This window comes from Octodon degus, unplaced genomic scaffold (assembly GCF_000260255.1).
Source record: "Octodon degus isolate 3935 unplaced genomic scaffold, OctDeg1.0 scaffold00021, whole genome shotgun sequence".
Taxonomy (NCBI): domain Eukaryota; kingdom Metazoa; phylum Chordata; class Mammalia; order Rodentia; family Octodontidae; genus Octodon; species Octodon degus.
Window position 1 is genome coordinate 990,797 of NW_004524597.1, and position 17,305 is coordinate 1,008,101.

General features: G+C 50.7%; 1 protein-coding gene across 1 annotated transcript in view; it reads left to right on the forward strand.

Annotated features, from left to right (window-relative positions):
- The window catches only part of Tekt5 (tektin 5), a 39,433-nt gene extending 23,050 nt beyond the window's left edge, over window positions 1-16,383 (forward strand). The window contains exons 6-7 of the mRNA XM_004627762.2: window positions 12,884-13,038; window positions 16,050-16,383. Of these exons, the coding sequence (XP_004627819.2) occupies window positions 12,884-13,038; window positions 16,050-16,317 (423 nt within the window). The 3' untranslated portion in view covers window positions 16,318-16,383. The remainder of the gene's footprint in view (window positions 1-12,883; window positions 13,039-16,049) is intronic.
- Window positions 16,384-17,305: the final 922 nt, after the last annotated feature.

Consider the following 17,305-nt stretch of genomic DNA (forward strand, 5'->3'; position numbering starts at 1 on the left):
CATGTCTGTAGGAAGGTAGTGGGTCGGGATTGAGTGCCTGCAGCTTGTGGATGGGCTGTGCTCAGGCGCTGCAACTGCCCCAGGCCCCACGGCCCCCTACTGTGTTCCCCATGACACATTTGCAGCGCTCCCCCTGCTCTGGTAGCCCTGTGTGCACATTCTGCTTTGTGTCCCAGAGGAAATCTAGGGAACCAGATGTAGAAAGCCAGGCATGGAAAGAGTTTAACCAGACCACAGAGAAGCTGTGATTTTAAGCCTTAAATGCTTCCTTTTATGTTGAAGTTTCTTGGAGTTTTTGACTTTTTAGCAGCCATTGGCGTCCGCAAAACCACCCCCTTCCTTGGGAGGGCTGGGTGGGAAGGTACGGCATCTGAGGGGTTAGAGCCAGGCTGGTGTTCTGACGCCCCAAGTGCCAGCTTCCAACCCCTCTGTTTGTCCAAGGAGGTCTGGAACCCATTGTGGAGTGGGAAATGCTTTTGTGCTTTGCAAGCAGTGGATCCCATCCAGCTCTGGGGTCTCGGCCAAGCTACTGCTGACTTCTAAAATTGGCCGAGCCCTGAGCAGTGGAGCCCCCAGCCTGCCCCCTGCTTACTAGGCTATCCCAGAACACACTGAGCCCAGGTGAGAGCTCCTCTCTTCTCAAGTCCTCCTGAGCACCATGAGGCTGATCTGACTTTAATACCTCCCTTCCTTCCCAACACAAAGGCATCCAGCCTCAGCCTCAGGATCTTCAGAACGTTGGATCCTATTGAGAACTGTTTTCCATTTTGTCTACTGTCATGGAAGCCTGTACTCAAGGAAAGGTGTGCTAGGTTTCTGTTTGTGGAAGTAATATAAATATTTTATTTGTAATGTGGAATGAGGACAAGGCTCATTGGTGGTGCACTTGCCTAGCATGCTTGAGAACTTGGGTTTCACCCCCAGCACCTCCCCTCCCCAGTAAGAGTCATTTGTTAAAGGCTGGAGTGAGAGTTGATGTGAAGAAAAGTAGGAAATGTGCAGTGTGTCGTCTGAGAAATATGATGCCACATGAGTGAAGTTTGGGGATCCCCAGTGTAATGGTTACCCCTGCCTGCCTTCCTGACTCAAAAAGTATAGTGCACATTTAAACTTTTATAAAGTTATTGCAGTAAAAGATATTCAGCCATTAATCCCCCTTGAAATCCCCCCCCCAACACACTTATTCCTTCATTCTTGTCCTTTCTGAAGCAGGTCTGTAAGGGTACTTTCGTGGGTGTGTTTAGTCGTGTTGTCATAGCTGCCTTGATGTCCCGAATCCATTCAGAAGGTTCTCTCTTTTTGTTCTGTTGACTTGGGGGAAAGAATACACAGTATTCCTCTTGGGAAAGCATGGGGGAGCTTGTAGGCTTAGGCTTAGCAGGACTTAGCGGTTGTGTGGAGCCAGATCAGGGAATAAGGTGGATGAGGACTGACGGTGATGCCTTTACAAGCCTGTCTTTCTTGCTGGATGTGCTTTGTCGCAGCATTCACTGAATTTTGGTCACGCCTCACTAAGACTTGTAGTGTGAAGACACTGGCAGCTGGCTTGCTCTGGTCGTCCTGACTGCCACATTTCAAAAAAACAAGCCCATTCTGTCCTAGTATTCAACCAAGGGAATAGCCATGTATCCCAAGGCAGTGGCAACCAGGTTTCAAAGGCTGTTTTAGGCAGGCACTGTTTTCACCCATGAGCTGGCATCATCATCATTATTATTATTATTATTATTATTATTATTATTGAGCTGGCTTTGGAATAGCCACTCACTCCTGGCCTCACGGGATGAGCTTTCCAGAGCCCCTCATCCTGTGGACCCTGCAGTCTGTGGTGGCCGCTCCCCTCATCTCTGGCTTTCCCCCTCTAGGGATCCAAATTTCCACAGAAGTTGAAACCTGAGTAATTTTTACTGCAACTTCAGGGGACTTTGTCCCCCAGAGCAGTGCAGCAATGTCTAAAGGCATCGAGTGGACAGTGGCTAAGGATGCTGCGAGACAGCTGATGCAGCACAGAACACCCCTGCACCAAGGGATGATTAGACCCCACAGACCAATAGGTTGCAAAGTAAGAAACTTTGATCTAAAGGAATTTCAGGCCAGGAGCGATAGCACTCAGGGAGGCTGAGGCAGGAGGGATAGCACCCACAATCTCAGCATTCAGGGAGGTTGCAGCAGGAGGAAGGCTGAAAAATGAAAATTCAGGCACCAGCAAGGAATATTTTAGAGGCAAGGACTCCTAGAACTCTCAGAGGCAGACTGGGTCCTCCACTCAGGTAGGAAGAATGTGAGGCTCAGCCTGGGTGCAGGCCAGCGGCGGAGTGTCTGGTACACGTAAGACCCAGCAGGCTCTTGGCTTGTTCCACGTTAGAACTTTCCCCTATTGGGTCTTTATTGCTCACCTGCCCAGGACCTGCCTCTTGGCCTCTCTTGTGTCCTAAGCTTTAATACGGGTCTGTCTCCTGCAGCTCCAGCTTCCCCTCCATTACTCTGTTCCTTGCAAAGGTTTGGCTTCAGTTCTGGCTCTTTGATCTCCATGATTTGACCGTGGAGGAAACAGAGCTTGGCAAATACTTGTGAGAATAGGAGCGCCGCATTAGTTACTTAGTGAGTGGTGGGCGAATCTTACCTATAAAGATGCTACTGAGCCACTGTCTTATTTCTGACTGGGGAGACAAACAGACCAACTGAAGACACGTGGGCTAATTTTTGGTACCAGTAAGGCAGTAGTGGCAAAGCTATGGCATGCATTTGTTTTTCTTTTAAGGCAATATCTGAGTTGTCTTTTCTAAACTAAAACCTCAGTATTCAGGTTCTTTGCAGTGTTGACACTTTGCAAAACAAGTGGAATTGAGCTTCAGCTTGGGTAATCGGTCTCTAAAATGTTCACCATTACTGCAGTAAGGGATCTTGGGAAAGTCACCCCTCTGAATTGCAGTTTCCTAATCTGTATGAGAATGATCTGCCTGCAACTTTCCTCTACAGCAAAGTTTCTTAGCCTTGGGACCTATTGACGTGCGGGGTCTAATGATCCTCTGTTGCAGGGGTGTTCTGGGCCCTATAGGCTGCTAGCAGCATCCTTAGCCACTGTTCACTAGATGCCAGGTGCTCCCCTCACTTGGCTGCAGCAGTCAAAGATGTTTCCAGTGGAGAGGAGCGTGCGAGAAGGTACAGGCAAGCAGGTCTCCCCTAGACGCACACTGCAACAGTGAAGATATCTATGTCTGTCTCCAGGACGCTTTATGTAATTGGTCATTGTGGATGAAGGTGGACATTCTGGAATGTCCCCCAAATCCCAGCACTTGGGGAGTATTGCAGGCTTGAGCTCAGCTTGAAGGACTTAGTGAGATCTTGTGTAATATAAGACCAAACAAAACAACAACCACCCCCAGAAAGATAGATAGATATAGATATAGATATAGATATAGATATAGATATAGATAGATATGATGTAGCTCAGTGTAAAAGCTTTGAGTTCAGTTCTCAGCACTTTAAAAAAGATACCTGGATGATTCTAATGGGAAGGCAGGACTGACACCCATAGGTCTGAGTTCTGACCAGTGGTTAGAGAAGCCTGGTCCTGGGGCCAGCGTATCATTGTCATCAGGGGCCTTGTTAGAAATGAGATGATCAGGTCCAGGGCCCACTAAAGCAGATACTGGGAATGGGGCCCAAAGGCCTGCACTTTGTCAGGGCCTCCTCGTGTACAGTCTTGGTGTAGACACGCGACAGACATTTGCTGATTCCCCCCCCCCCTTCCTACAGCAGATGCACGCTTACAGACCCTGTGTAGTAGACTCAGCTAGGGTTGGGGACACAGTAGCAAGCAGGAGAGCCAAGATCCCTGCGTTCAGGGGCCTTAGGGGCTAGCAGAGAGACAAGGTTAAAAACTAGGTCCACATAAGTGAGTGTTGAGAAGACTTTTGAAGGTGTGAGACAGTGGGTTGGCATGAAACTTCCCAGGAGCATAGCAGTGCCCTACCTAGCAGGGAACTGCCCTCAGCCTCCTCTTCAGACCCCTCCTGGGTTTTCAGGACCCCTCTCAATGCTACTGTGTCTATCAGCCTGGCCTTATCTGATGGCTTCCATAACTTGCCTTTCAATCAGCTTCTCAACTCAGGCAAATTTTCCACCCAGTGACAATGTGTGGAGACACTTTGTATTGTCACACTGCTCACAGGGTGGAGGGCTGTTGCTGACATAGTGGGTAGTGGCCAGGTCTGGAGCACTCGTGTCCTGAATTCCCTGCCAAGTCCCTCTGAAGCCCTCTTCTTCTCTCTCCTTGCTTCTGGGCTTGGCTGAACTTGAGAATCTTCCACCATTTGACCAGAAAGAGAATTCCAAACTGCCTACCCCTTCCCAAGCTGGGGAGCCTGCCCTGCGCCAGGCATCTCCTTGGAAACCCCTTGGCTTCATACAGTTTGGAAAACAATAAATTTGCAAGGTTGCACAAAGCATCCAGAAGCGGGCAACTGGCTGGAACTACTAAATCCATTTTTCAAAAACCCCTCAAAAAAAAAAAAAAAAAAAAAAACTTTCCTGGCTTTAGAGGCTCTCTCTGCTGTCACAAGACAAGATGCAGGCAGATAGTTTTACATGGCAAACAACCCTGCCAAATGTAGCCCCCCTTGCAGAGCTGTTGGGTAGATTTCTGTTCCTGCCAGAAATATCCCAGTGCGCTTTTCCACTGAGCTAAGGTCGATTTCATCTGAGGCAGACCTGATTGTTGCCTTCCATATGCCATACATGGTCAGCAACCATCCCAGTACTGGCCTCACTCTCTCTGCATGCCAGGTGCCCCAGCTGGGCTTTTACAAGGGACAAAGGTAGAGAAGCATGGTTGAGTTCGCCTTTCTGCTGCAAACAGGAGGAAGAAACAAAGACTTCTGAGTTAGCCTCACTCAGGGCAGCCAGAATTCTGGGACCTTCCCTTCAGTTAACTCATCCTTCCTCTCTAAAATCATATGAAGAAAGGTTTAGTCCAAGCATCACTTTACGGGTGAGGAAGCAGAGGACCAGTGACTTGCCTAATGTTCTTACTCAGGGAGCTGGGAGCTTAAGTTTCCATGTGAGTTTGAGGCTTTCAGGCAGAAGCTGTGATGCCCAGAGGTAGGAGAAGAACACTGCAGCACAAGCAGGAGAGTGAATATTCTCTCTCTCTCTCTCTCTCTCTCTCTCTCTCTCTCTCTCTCTCTCTCTCTCTCTCCCTCTCTCTCCCCTGTGTCTTTCTATTTTTCCAGTACTGGGGATTGAACTCAGGGCTATGTCCCCATCTCTATTTTGTAATTTTATTTTTTAGAGACAGGGTTTCACTAGCCATTAAATTCCCAAGGCTAGATTTGAACTTGTGATCCTTGTGCCTCAACCTCCCAAAGTGCTGGGATTCTGGGATTACAAGTGTGGGTCACCACACTCAGATTCCCCATGTTTTTGTTCAAATGGGTCTCCCAGTAGATTGGATGATGCCCAGTCATACTGGACATGCCCGTGCAGTTCGACTCAAATGCCAGTCTCTTCCAGAAATACCCTCCCAGAGATACTGAGAAATAAGGCTCTACCTCTGAGTCTGGACCAGTGGCCATGTACTGTAGAATTCAGCCTCACACATGCACAATCTCACCACGTCCTCCCAACCACCACGGGGGCAGGTTGCTCCTCTGGCAGTTTCACACCTGAAACTGCACAGATGTGGAGTCCAGTTTGCCAGAGGCATCGAGAGCCTGTGATCCGGGCTATCACACAGCAGATAAGAGCAGGCCCTGGAGTGGGCACCCACCTCTGTAGGATTGCGGGGGCTGGAAGGATGTGGATGTGAAGCCAGGTGCCCCCTGCCCTGGCTCATCGCATTCAGACCCACAGGCAGCCTGCTGGGTGCGACAGCGTTGGGGGTGGGAAAGGGAGGGAGGTGGGTGCCACTCACGCCACCCCCTTCTCAGCCAAGTTTCTGCTCCCAGCCAGGGTGGCAGGGCAGGCTGCCACAGGCAGGGTGCCAGGACTCCTCCCATGGGGTGACCTGGGCCAGTCCCTAGCGGCGCCGCCCAGCCTGTAGGATGAGCCAGGCTGTACCCCGGGAGCCTCTTCCCATCTCCTGCATACTTCTCCAGTTTTGTCGGGGACAGAGATTAAATACAGTCCTTAAGATGAAAGATCTGGGGTCCCAGGAAGCCCCTCAGAGCCCAAGGACCAGGGAGAAGCCAGCTCTGTGTGTGTGTACACGCATGTGCATGCTCCTGAGCATGAGCAGTCACTATATGGCCCAGACACTATACAGGATTTCGGGAGGAACCAACACACCTTGGGAAGAGCTGAACGTGTCACCGTTGTTCTGAGTGTGGCTGTAAACATGCTCATGCCGGCTCAATTCTGTGCCAGGGCAGTGAAGGGGTTCCCACACTGCTGGCTCAGGTTTGTGGGGGCTTCTCTGCCCGGGGCCTCTGTAATAGGAAGATCAGGGAAGGCCTTCTAGGCATTTTAGCCATGTCCTGAGGGAGGTAAAGGCATGAGTCCCTTGGGCAGCAGGGAAGGCAGCCCAGGAAAAGGGCACAGCTTGTACAGAGCCCCTGCAGGGACAGGGTGCTTGATTTGGTGGGAGTAAGTGGGTAGAATGACTACAAAGTGAGGCAGCGGGGGTGCCTGCACTGTGCCTGTGTGTGCGCACACACCTGTGTCTCGCTGGCACTCTGAATCTGAGGCCCCTGAGGAGCGTGTGCAAACTTGCCCAGACCCTCCCATCGGAGAGCAGCCTGTGCTCCCGGCATCCTCCCTGCCTGGACAGAGGTCTGCATTACTGCACTTTACTGAGCAACAGGCAACCCTGACCTTGGAGGCTAGAGTGCCAAGTCCTCAAAGTCAGGGATGTAGGTTCCCCTGACCCCTAAAAAGCCTGTGCTGACTGATGGGAGTCCCCTGCCCAGTGCTTTCGTAGCTATGCCTGCTGTATCCAGCAGGTCACCCACGTGCACATTTCCCAAACCGCCCCCACCTCCTCAGTCAGTGCTGGAGGTAACGTGACTCACTTTCCCTGAGTGGGGTTTCTGTGAGCCCACACCACACTGACTCACCACACATACCTGCACCTGCAGTCCTGAGCCCATCTCCTTCTCCTGCAGCGCCGTAATTGTTTTCTGTATACCCTGCATTCTGGTCCTTCACTGACTTTCAGACCACTTAGGGAGGTTCTGAAAAGTCCTGAGGCCCGTGCTACAGCCCCAAACCATGAAACCAGAACCTTTATGGTGTGAGCTCAAGAAGCAAGATTTTTAAAACTCTCCAGGGAGTTCCAGTGTGCCATAAAGTTTAGGAATCATTGATCTTCGCTCTTAGGTCGTATTTCTTAAAATCACCCCCTCTCCAAGAAAACAAACTAAATTATTTTAAAAGGAAATATTAAATCTCTCAGGGCTGCAGAGAATTTGTCCTTTCTGATCTCTGGGGAGTTCCACTTCGGCCCGTGGCCATGGCACACACCACCTGTGCAGAGCCCCTTGCACCCGCCGGGTCTGCCCACCCCCTTGTCTCTTTGCTAAGTTACATCGTGCTCACTCCATTGCTGCTACGGAGCTCGTGACTTACATGCGCTCTTACAAATGCGTTTGGCGCTTTATGCGTATGGATCTTTAACACTCTCCACAGCGACTGTGCCATCTTGCACCTTCTGCTTTCTGCTTCTTCACCTGGCACCACTGCTATGCCCACCCCTGTGCCCATGCATGTCTGGTCCTTTGATATGAACACTGCGAGGTGGTTCAGCACCTCGTCTGGCTCCTTGGTTCATGGACACTTGGTGGCTGCCAGCCAACCACCCAGCACCACTGTTACTGCACCCATCACCCTTGAGTTCTCGAGTCCCCTGGTGATTTGGTGGGAAGATTGCTATAGTGTACACCCAGAAGGGACTCCTGGGGCCATGCGGGTCCTCCCCTGGATTGGTCTTCACACACTGGCTTGCTCTGCAGAAGTCCTCATTGGTGTCTGCTTGCTCCCCCACTGGATAGGGTTCCTCCGGCCTCCTCCTCAGGAGGTCCTGAGCTGCTCTGCCCCCTGCTGCTGCCTCCCAGCCCTTGCTTAGGGTCCCGCACCTCAATTTCAGGAGGCCAAGTCACTCCAGGTCCATGGGTCTGCAGGAGTTGGGTAGGCAGTGGGTGCTGTCCTTAGCCACCATGTGAGGGCCTTTTTCTCCCCTCTAATAGAGATGACCCTAGCTGTGAGCCACAAGGTCTAGACAAGAAGTGGAGGGGACACTTTGTGGCAGTGGGCCTGGGAAGGCTGGCCTTGTGTGTGAGTCTGTAGTTTGTTCTAGAGCAGCCAGTTCTGGAAAACCCACAGGCAGTCTACTCAAAAGGTATAGAAGGCCTCATTGGAGACAAGATGTGGAGATACAGCCATGAGCATGAGCAGGAATGGGAGGAAACAAGCTCCGGGAGGCCCTTGTCTCTCAGCAGCCCCACTGCCACACATCACTGTCCATGCGGCCCCCCAGCAACGCCCTGTCCCCTCAACTGTATCATTTTCATACCTGAGGATGCAGAGCAGGGTATGAGGTTGCCCAAATTCAGTCACTCTGGGCCCTCTTTGCATTGTTGTCATAGCCATGTGCTACGTGGACCATTATTTGCTGTGCATATTGGTTTAAGTGGAATTGACTAAATATTTTTAAAAATATATTTATTTAGGAGAGACATTTATGTCCTTCTGTTAAATGAAAACCAACAATGGCACTTTAAGAAATGCCATAAATAGAGAATGGCTAGAAGATTAACATGGCAGCAGGGTGGAATATTAAAATATACTTGGACCCGGGTATGGTTGCACATGCCTGGAATCCCAGTTACTGGGCAGGATGAGGCAGAAGGATCAAGAGTTTTTTAAGGTCAGCCCAGGCAACTTAGTGAGGCCCTATCTCAAAAAAAAAAAAAAAAAAAAAAAAGTCACTGGTGCCTGTTGCTTATTGAAACCTCTCAATCCCACAGCTGTTCTTGACCCTCCATAAGATGACAAGGGGCTGGAGAGGAACAGAATTGGGTGGGCTGCACACCAGGCATGCACCTGGATATGGCCAGCAATGTGGAAGGGGACTGAAGAGGCGGCAGTGGTCTTGATTATTTATCAGAGAGCAGGGCATGTTGCTAGAACCTTTCACATAGACTGGTTTGCTCCTGTGACCGTCTGGACTGGGAGAGTCTGTGTCCCTCTGCAGCACTTGCACAGGAATTCCTGAACCAAAGTGGGCCCCCTTTGGGGACTATGTCCCCACCCATGTGCCGCACTCCAAAGGCACTTAGTAAATGTTTAGGAGTTGGAAAGGCTGGTGCCCTGTGATGCCCAGAGAAAGCGTCTGTCCTGCTCCCGTCCAGCGCCGCCGTAGGTGTCAGCGGTGTGTCGCCGGAAGAGCACAGGAAAGCGCACACCCGAGTGTGAGGCCGTCGGACAGCCCTCCACACCTGTGCCCTGCCGCGCCCTCTGCCTAGGACAGTCGGTGTTCTTTGAACATCAGTGGTTCACGGTAAACCACTGAAATGGTGATTTAGCAAGAGAAGGGATCTCACCCTCCCTCAGATCCAGGCTTTTAGGGAAGCCTCAGATCAAGCTCTGAGGAGGGGGACAGGGAGTAGAGAAACACAGCAAGGAAAGAGATGAGGTGGCATCAGGGTCCCTTGAAACAGCCCTCAGGGTCTCTGTGGGTGGGCTGGGCCTGGCAGGTGTGGCCAGGCCAGCAGCTTCTTTGCCTCACTATACCCTCAGGGATGTCCCTCCCACTCCACCCCCACCATAGGCTCCCTGATAGCACGGGGAGGGGCTGATTCCATGACCCATCAAGCGTGGAAAGCATTATTTTGTTCTATGTCTGGCTGAGGTGCAGCCTAGGGAGCTTTGACATGTCCCCTGGTCCCCACCCAAAGGGCAGGGTCCTGAGGACAGTCCCCAGCACTCCTAAGAGGGGTGAGGTGTCTCCCACTTCCGTGTTTACATGCCAGTCCCTACCCTTAATGGGTAATGTTTAACCAGTATGCGGTGAGAGTCACTCTGGTTCTGGTGGCCTAGGAACCAGGGGAGGGATTTGTCTTCCTCCTTGGGGGCCTGTAAAGGACTCTGAGGTCCCCTGCTACTCACTAGTTTGTTGTCTAAGTGACAATGCACTGTCTTTCCAGGCTCTTATCTTAAGCTGATAGGAAATTCAAGGAGGTATTTTTAAAATTTTTCTTTTAAGCAATTTCTTGGTACCTATAGATACCCTGGGTATGGGCCCCACCTCACTGAAACAGCTATCCCCACATCAGTTATGATTTGTGAATATTTTATAGTGTATAAAAAGGGGAAAGCAACACACAGTTGTAAAATGCTTAAAAAGAGGAGTTGAGTGAGTTGGGTGTCACTAGGGCACTCATCCCATTGGCAAGCACTGACGTAATCATGTGTGCCAGTTTTACCCTGTATTGAAACCTCAGATAGATGGGATTGTGTAATTTTAAGGGCAGATTGGTGCCAGACTTTACTGTGCACACGTATTATTGGAGAACTGGTTAAAAATCTAGACTTCCAGATCTCACTATGATTCATGCATCCAGTTAATATTTATTGAGCTACTACTATGTGTAGGGCTGCCGGATTTGGCAAAAAAAAAACCAAACAAGATACCCAGTTAAACCGGAAAGCTGGATCAACAAGACATAATTTTTTTTTTTTTTTTTTGGCGGAATTTTTTTTGTTGTTGTTGGGGGGATTGAACTCAGGCCTTTGTGCTTGCCAGGGAAGTGCTTATTCTACTGAGCCATCTCCCCGGCCCAAGACATAATTTTTGTATGTCTCACAACAGCTGGGCCTTGTCTTGGTTGCCCGGGCTGTTATACCATAGCATAGTACCACAGGCCAGGTGGCAGGCACACAGTGCAAGGTTATTGCTCTCAGTTTTGAATGCTGGAAATGTACTGCTGCTGAGCTCAGGTAGGGGTTCTCTTCTGGGAGGCCCATACTGACTTCTCCCTATTTCTTCACATGGTGGGGAAAAAAAAAAGCAGCTCTCTGGCTTCTTCTCATATGAGCTTCAGACCTCCCCCAAATCCCCCACCATGCCAGTTCATTGAGCCCAGGATTCCAATATGTGACCAACATTTAGTCAGTCCTCTGCAGACAGGACACTAACATACACCTTGTTGCTTATCTGAAATTCACTCATCAGCGTTACCTCGTTCCTTTGTATAGTTTGTCTGTCCCTGCCTCATGGTCATGGTGATGGAGTTTTCTTTTCTTTTCTTTTTCTTTCTTTCTTTTTTTTCCAGAACTGGGGATTGAACTCAGGCCCTTGCGCTTGCCAGGGAAGCGCTTATTCCACTGAGCCATCTCCCCGGCCCCTGGAGTTTTCCAAATGGGGTTCTATTAGTAGTCTCTTTGAACAACACTCCTCACTCATCGCACAGACAGGGGAGACACCGTAAGACATATGCTGGCTGGCACCTTGTTTCACAGTGGTGGGCATGCAAAGCAGAATGCTGTCACACAACAGTGGGCTGAGCCCACGCAGTTGTCCCGAGTGAGGCAGTATTGGTGGCACAGGTGGGTGGCCTCATTGAGTGGTGTTGAAGCTGGGACAACTGAAACTGAGCTCTTCGTGGTAAGGGACAGTGCCAGCACATCCTTCTGGGCCTTGGGGCCATTGGGACAGGATATCAACTCTATGCTTGGGTCCCACTGGTGAGTTTCCAGACAGCCCTTGTCCCCAAGAATGAGCTGTCTCATGCCTTACTGCAGAGGGACACCATGAGAAACCATTCCTCACAGACCCAGGGCCACAGAGCAACAGTAGGGTAGACAGTGGATCTGCCTTTCACCTCGAGGCCTCACTGGCTTAGAACTGTGGGCTCAGTCCTAGGCTGGTTCTGGTGGGCCCATGCAAGGCCAGCCCCTTCTGGCAGTGACCCAGCCTGATGTGCCCAGCCTGATGTGCCCCATCTTTCTCCTCTCTCTCATTCTTCTGGTTTTTATTATGCAAAATTTCAAACACATACAAGTGCAGAGAATCCCATGAAAGATTGCTAGGGTCCCAGCATAAATGTCAGTGCTCTGCTGATCTTTTTTGTGACCAGTTTTTGATTTTCATTTTATTTTCTACTGAGGCATAACAGTCTCACAATAGAGTACACGGCCTGATGAATTTTAGTGGAGACTTTTCCCTCTATTCACACCTCTGAAAGCTGCATTTGGAGAACATTTACCTTCCTAACAGGCTCCGCTCCTTCCTAAGCATGCCTCTGAGCTGTATGTCTATCAATTATAAGGCCCCGTGGTGGCATTGTGTAGGGAAAAGTATGCTACAATAAATAGAAAAATGTTAAAGATTCTCTCTCTTTTTCTTTGTTTATTGACCTGGTACTAGAAAATTCTAAATTGTAAAAATGTACAGAACAACACAAATAATTCAGCTGAGAACAGCTTTAGAGATTGGCTATTGTTTTGATTTGGACTATGTGTATTAACCTTTTTATTTGGGGGAAGGGAGATATTAGGAATCAAATCCAAGGACTTCCACGTGCTATACAAGCACTTCAGCACTGAGCTATGGCACCCTAGCCCTGCAGGTGGTATGTGTCTACCTTAAAGTCTCCCTCTCTCCTCTCTCCCGCCAAACACTAGCTGACTCCAGTGGCTACCAGAGACTCAAAACAAAACCATCCCCAGCACGTGCCCAAACTCAGTGTGCACAGTGCCCTGGTGGCCAGAGATGCCTGACACGGTGTCCCAGGATCAACCTAACTAGCGCAGGGTCAGTGTTCAAGGCTGGGAAGGAGTCATCTATGCGCTCGACTCGAGGCTGCCTAGGTAGCCCTTGGCCCCTCCACACCCAAGTCGCAGGAGGTCAGACAGCCCTGGGATGGTGACAGCCTCTCCACCTCCACAGACGCTGCAAGAGATCTTCCAGATGGAGAACACCATCATGCTGCTAGAGAGGGCCATCATGGCCAAGGAGTGCCCACTGAAGGTGGCCCAGACGCGGCTGGAGTGCCGGAGCCGGCGCCCCAATGTGGAGCTGTGCAGGGACATTCCTCAGTTCAAGTGAGTGTGGGTGCATGGGGGTGGGGCCCTCTGTGCTCCCCAGAGGCCAGGGTGGGCCTCGGAGCCTAGGAAACCTGGGCCTGAACTACAGAACCTCCATTAATCAGAATGTCCACTCTTACAACTCAGCAGCGTGCTGCATGGGGCTAGAGTTGAGCCGCCCCAGCCGTCTCTCTCTGCAGCTCCTCTGCCCCCGCAGGGTGGCCGTTGGCCGTGCATCTTACCAGGGGATGCTTTTGTATCTCTGTGCTTGGGAAACCTTCCTTCTTGGCTTCCTGAAAGCCAATGAGATGCCAGGTGTGGTGATGTACACCTGTAACCTCAGCTCCTTGGGAGGTTGAGGCAGGAGGATTGCAAGTTCAAGGCCAACCTGGACAACCTAGTGAGACTCGGTCTCAAAGTAACAAATGAGCGGGTGGACTGGAGATGTAGCTTGCTGATAGAGTGCTTGTCTGGTATATACAGTGCCCTGGATCCAATCCCCAGCATATAGAAAAGAAAGCCAAGGGGACAGAGCGTCCCAGGCAGAGACTTGGCATGGACCCATGGCTGCTTCATCGTCCCTCTCCAAGCTCCGGAGGAAGAAGTGCTGGCTCTTGCCTCTCTTATTTCACCTTCCTCCTTGTTCTCCCTAATGAGACCCTGGAACAGCCAAAACCTTCCCTTGCCAGCTGGACCCCTCAATCCCACTTAACTAAGGGGCTGCATCTGTTGGCAACAGGGGCAGCTGGGAAGCTCGTGCTGGCCCAGGAGGGGGTCCTGGAGCACAGGGTAGGACCCTAGGCCTGTTCCTGTTCTGGCATCCTTAGCCTGTAGGGTTTCTCTCCAGTCTCAGCTTCCACCTTCACCTGGCCTTGTTCCCTGTGTATTTCTACATGCTGAGCCTCCCTGGCCTTTCTCTCATAAGGAGATCTGTCACTGGATTTAGGACCCACATTGAATCCAGATGATCTCATCTTAAGGTCCTTAAGGACACCTGCAAACACCAGATTTCCAAGTAACACCACCCCCACAGGCTGCAGGAGTTAGGACCTGGCCAAAGCCTTTCTGAGGGACACTGGCAGCCACTGAAGCTGGCAGTCGTGGCCAGTCCTGAGTGTGTTCCTGCTCCTGCATTTGCCCTTCACAGATGAATCTTTATCCAGCAGCCTCCACATCTTCCCATTTCATCTTCCCCTTCCACAACTCCTCAGGGAAATGGGGACAAAACTGAAGTCCTTTGCTTTTGTATGTGCTCTTCTCTTTAGAAATCCACTGTCCAGTGGCTGGCAAGATAGCTCAGCAGACTAAAGTGCCTGCTTAGGCAAGCTTAGACAAGTGCAGGGACCGCAGTTCAATCCCCACCACCACATGCTGTGCCAGTCCCACCCCCAGGGCAGGCTGAGCAGGCCAGAGTCTGGGCATAGTGGCACATGCCTGTAATCCCAGTGCTGGGAAGGCTGAAAGCAAGAGGATCACCACAAGTCCAAGCTGCTTAGTGAGACCCTATAACAACCAAATACGTACATACATACATACTTCCATACATACATAAACATAAGTCCACTGTCCTTCCCAGCACTTGGGAGACTGAAGCAGAAGGATCACAAGTTCAAGTCCCATCTGGACACTCTCATTTTTACTCTCTGCTCCAAAGTCCCCTCCTCAGAGAAGCCTTTTCAGTGCCTTTGGAAAATTTCTCAGCAGCAGAGAAGGGGGCTGAGGCAGCCTGGCCTCCAGCCTGAGGCGACCCTGGAGTTGTTCCAGTCACGAGGCAGGGCAGCCTTTGGTGTTGGAGTCTGTCGGCCTTGGGCCATCGTTCCCTGAGCTGTGGACCAGTGGCCCACAAGCAGCCAATGCTCAGAGCTGCTGGTGATGGAGTCCCAGTCCATAGAGGAGACAGCAAGACTGCAAGAGTCACCGCGGACCCAGCCTCCCTATCAAAACGAGACTGGCCTTGTTTGTCATCTGCAAAACCCAATCTCCAAATAGCTAAAACCTATTTAAAATACACGTAACAAAAACTTCCTTGTACTGCAGCTGGCTGTTTCACAGGATGCATATGACACACGTCATGTTCGTCTGTTCTTCTCCTGGTGGGAATTAGTTGCTCCCACCTGGGGGGCCTGTGAAGCATGCTGCTGTGAACATTTGTGCATCTGTTGGCGCGACACCTGTCCTAAGTTCTGCTGGGCATGGATTCAGGAGCAGGACTGCCTACTGGTGATGGCAAACCTGCAGCACACGTGCCACAGCAGGCTGCTTGCTATCACCGAAAGCTCTGCAGGGTTCACCATCACCAGCAGCCCTCACTCTCACCCCTACTGAGGAACCACCAGCGCTTCCCATCCTGTTTCATGGTTGGGATCCAGTGTGTCTCCTGAGAGACTTGTCGTGTGGAGAGCTTGGATCCTGTTGGGCTTTTTGGGAAGTGCTGGGAGCATGAAGACTGTCTCATGAGGGTTGTGAGAGCGAAGTTGGCGGCAGTGTCCGGAGCTGGTGGAACAGGAGTAAGACCTGGTTAAAGGAAGTGTGTCATGGAAGGGTGACTTGGGGGACAGTATCTGGTACCCAGACCCATCCTCTCTGGCTCATTTCCTCCTTTCTGCTTCCTGGCCTACATAAGTTGTAGGCTGTCCTCTCCCCCTCCTCCTCCTCCTCCTCCTCCTCCTCCTCCTCCTCCTCTCCACCATTCTGCCAGAATGTTTCTGCCTCACCTGGGTCTTAAGCCATGGTACCAGCCACCCATGGGCTGGAATCTTTGATGCTGTGAAGTCAAATAGACCTTTCTTCCTTTAAGTTGCTATTCTCAGGTGTTTCGTTATAGCTATAGAGTGCTAACTTACCATACTGTGTCTCCCATCCTGTTCCTTGTTTATGTGTCACCTTGGTGACTCCCAAACACTTGAGCCCAGCATCCTCTGCAGGCCTGGGTCTTGTTGTTCACTCTCAGGCACAGTTCTACTGCACAGCAACTGTGTCTTCACTGAGTGGCTGAATAAACGATTTCCTGTCCTCTTCCCACTCCCCAGGCTCGTGAATGAGGTGTTCACCATCGATGACACCCTGCAGACCCTGAAGCTGAGGCTGCGGGAGGCACAGGACACGCTGCAGCTGCTGGTGATGACCAAGTCACGGCTGGAGCACGAGTTGGCCATCAAGGCCAACACCCTGTGCATTGACAAGGAGAAGTGCATGGCCATGCGCAAGACCTTCCCCAGCACCCCACGCCTGGTTGGCTACACCTGTGCTGCTCCCTGCGTGGGCCCCTGCACCCCCTGCTCCACTCCAGTTTGCTAGACTGCATGAAGTTCGAAAAGGCCAGAAAATAGAAGAGTCATTTTCTTCCTATCATGAAAATATATATAAGAGGCAAAATAAATGTGCCCAAATCAAAGCTCCTGCAGCTCATGCTTATGTGGACAGCTTCACGGGAGGCAGGTTTTGATCTCTGGAGAAGCCTGGACCTTGTGAGGCTTGGAGCTTTTCAGGGATGGAAGAGACAGCCCCTTGCTTCCTTTCTTCCTTCCTTCCTTCCTTCCTTTCTTTCTTTCTTTCTTTCTTTCTTTCTTTCTTTCTTTCTTTCTTTCTTTCTTTCTTTCTTTTTTCCTTCCTTCCTTCCTTCTTCCCTCCCTTCCTTCTTTTCTACTGCCTGTCTTCCTTCCTTTCCTCCTTCCCTTCCTCCCTCCCTCATTGCCTCCTTCTCTTCCTTCCTCTCCCACCCCAGATCTATCCATTTAGAACAGAGATGGTTAGAACCCAGAATCCAGAGCCCAGCTCTGTCACTTAGCTGCTGAGTGGCCTTAACAAACTCTCAACCTGGGTTTGTCATCCTTGAAACGTGGTCCATCTAAGTTGGAGGTGATTGTCATCACTGAGGGACAGTGCCAAAAATTCTTTTAGAGTTAGAAATCCTGACTTTGAATCCCTGTGTCAGTAGATAGGTTGTTTTATAAATTGCTATGGGGAGAAAGGGGGAAAAACCAATTCTCTAGGCCAGTGAGAGTTGGGGAAAACTCTAGGAAGAAGTGGAATTGTCTCAGACAGACATAAAACTGTCCTGTGTCCCTGTAGCTCATCTCCCAGGTACATAGCGAAGAGAACTGAAAGCAGGGGTAGAGTCCTGCATGTGGGTGTAATTATTGCCACAAGGTGGAAACCACCCAAATGTCTATCAGTGGATGAATGGGAAAACAAGATGCATCTGATGCATGTCATGGACTATTAGGGGACCATAAGAAGAAAGAGGCTGTGGGCTGTGTCTAGGGATACAGGAAGGGATACTGGA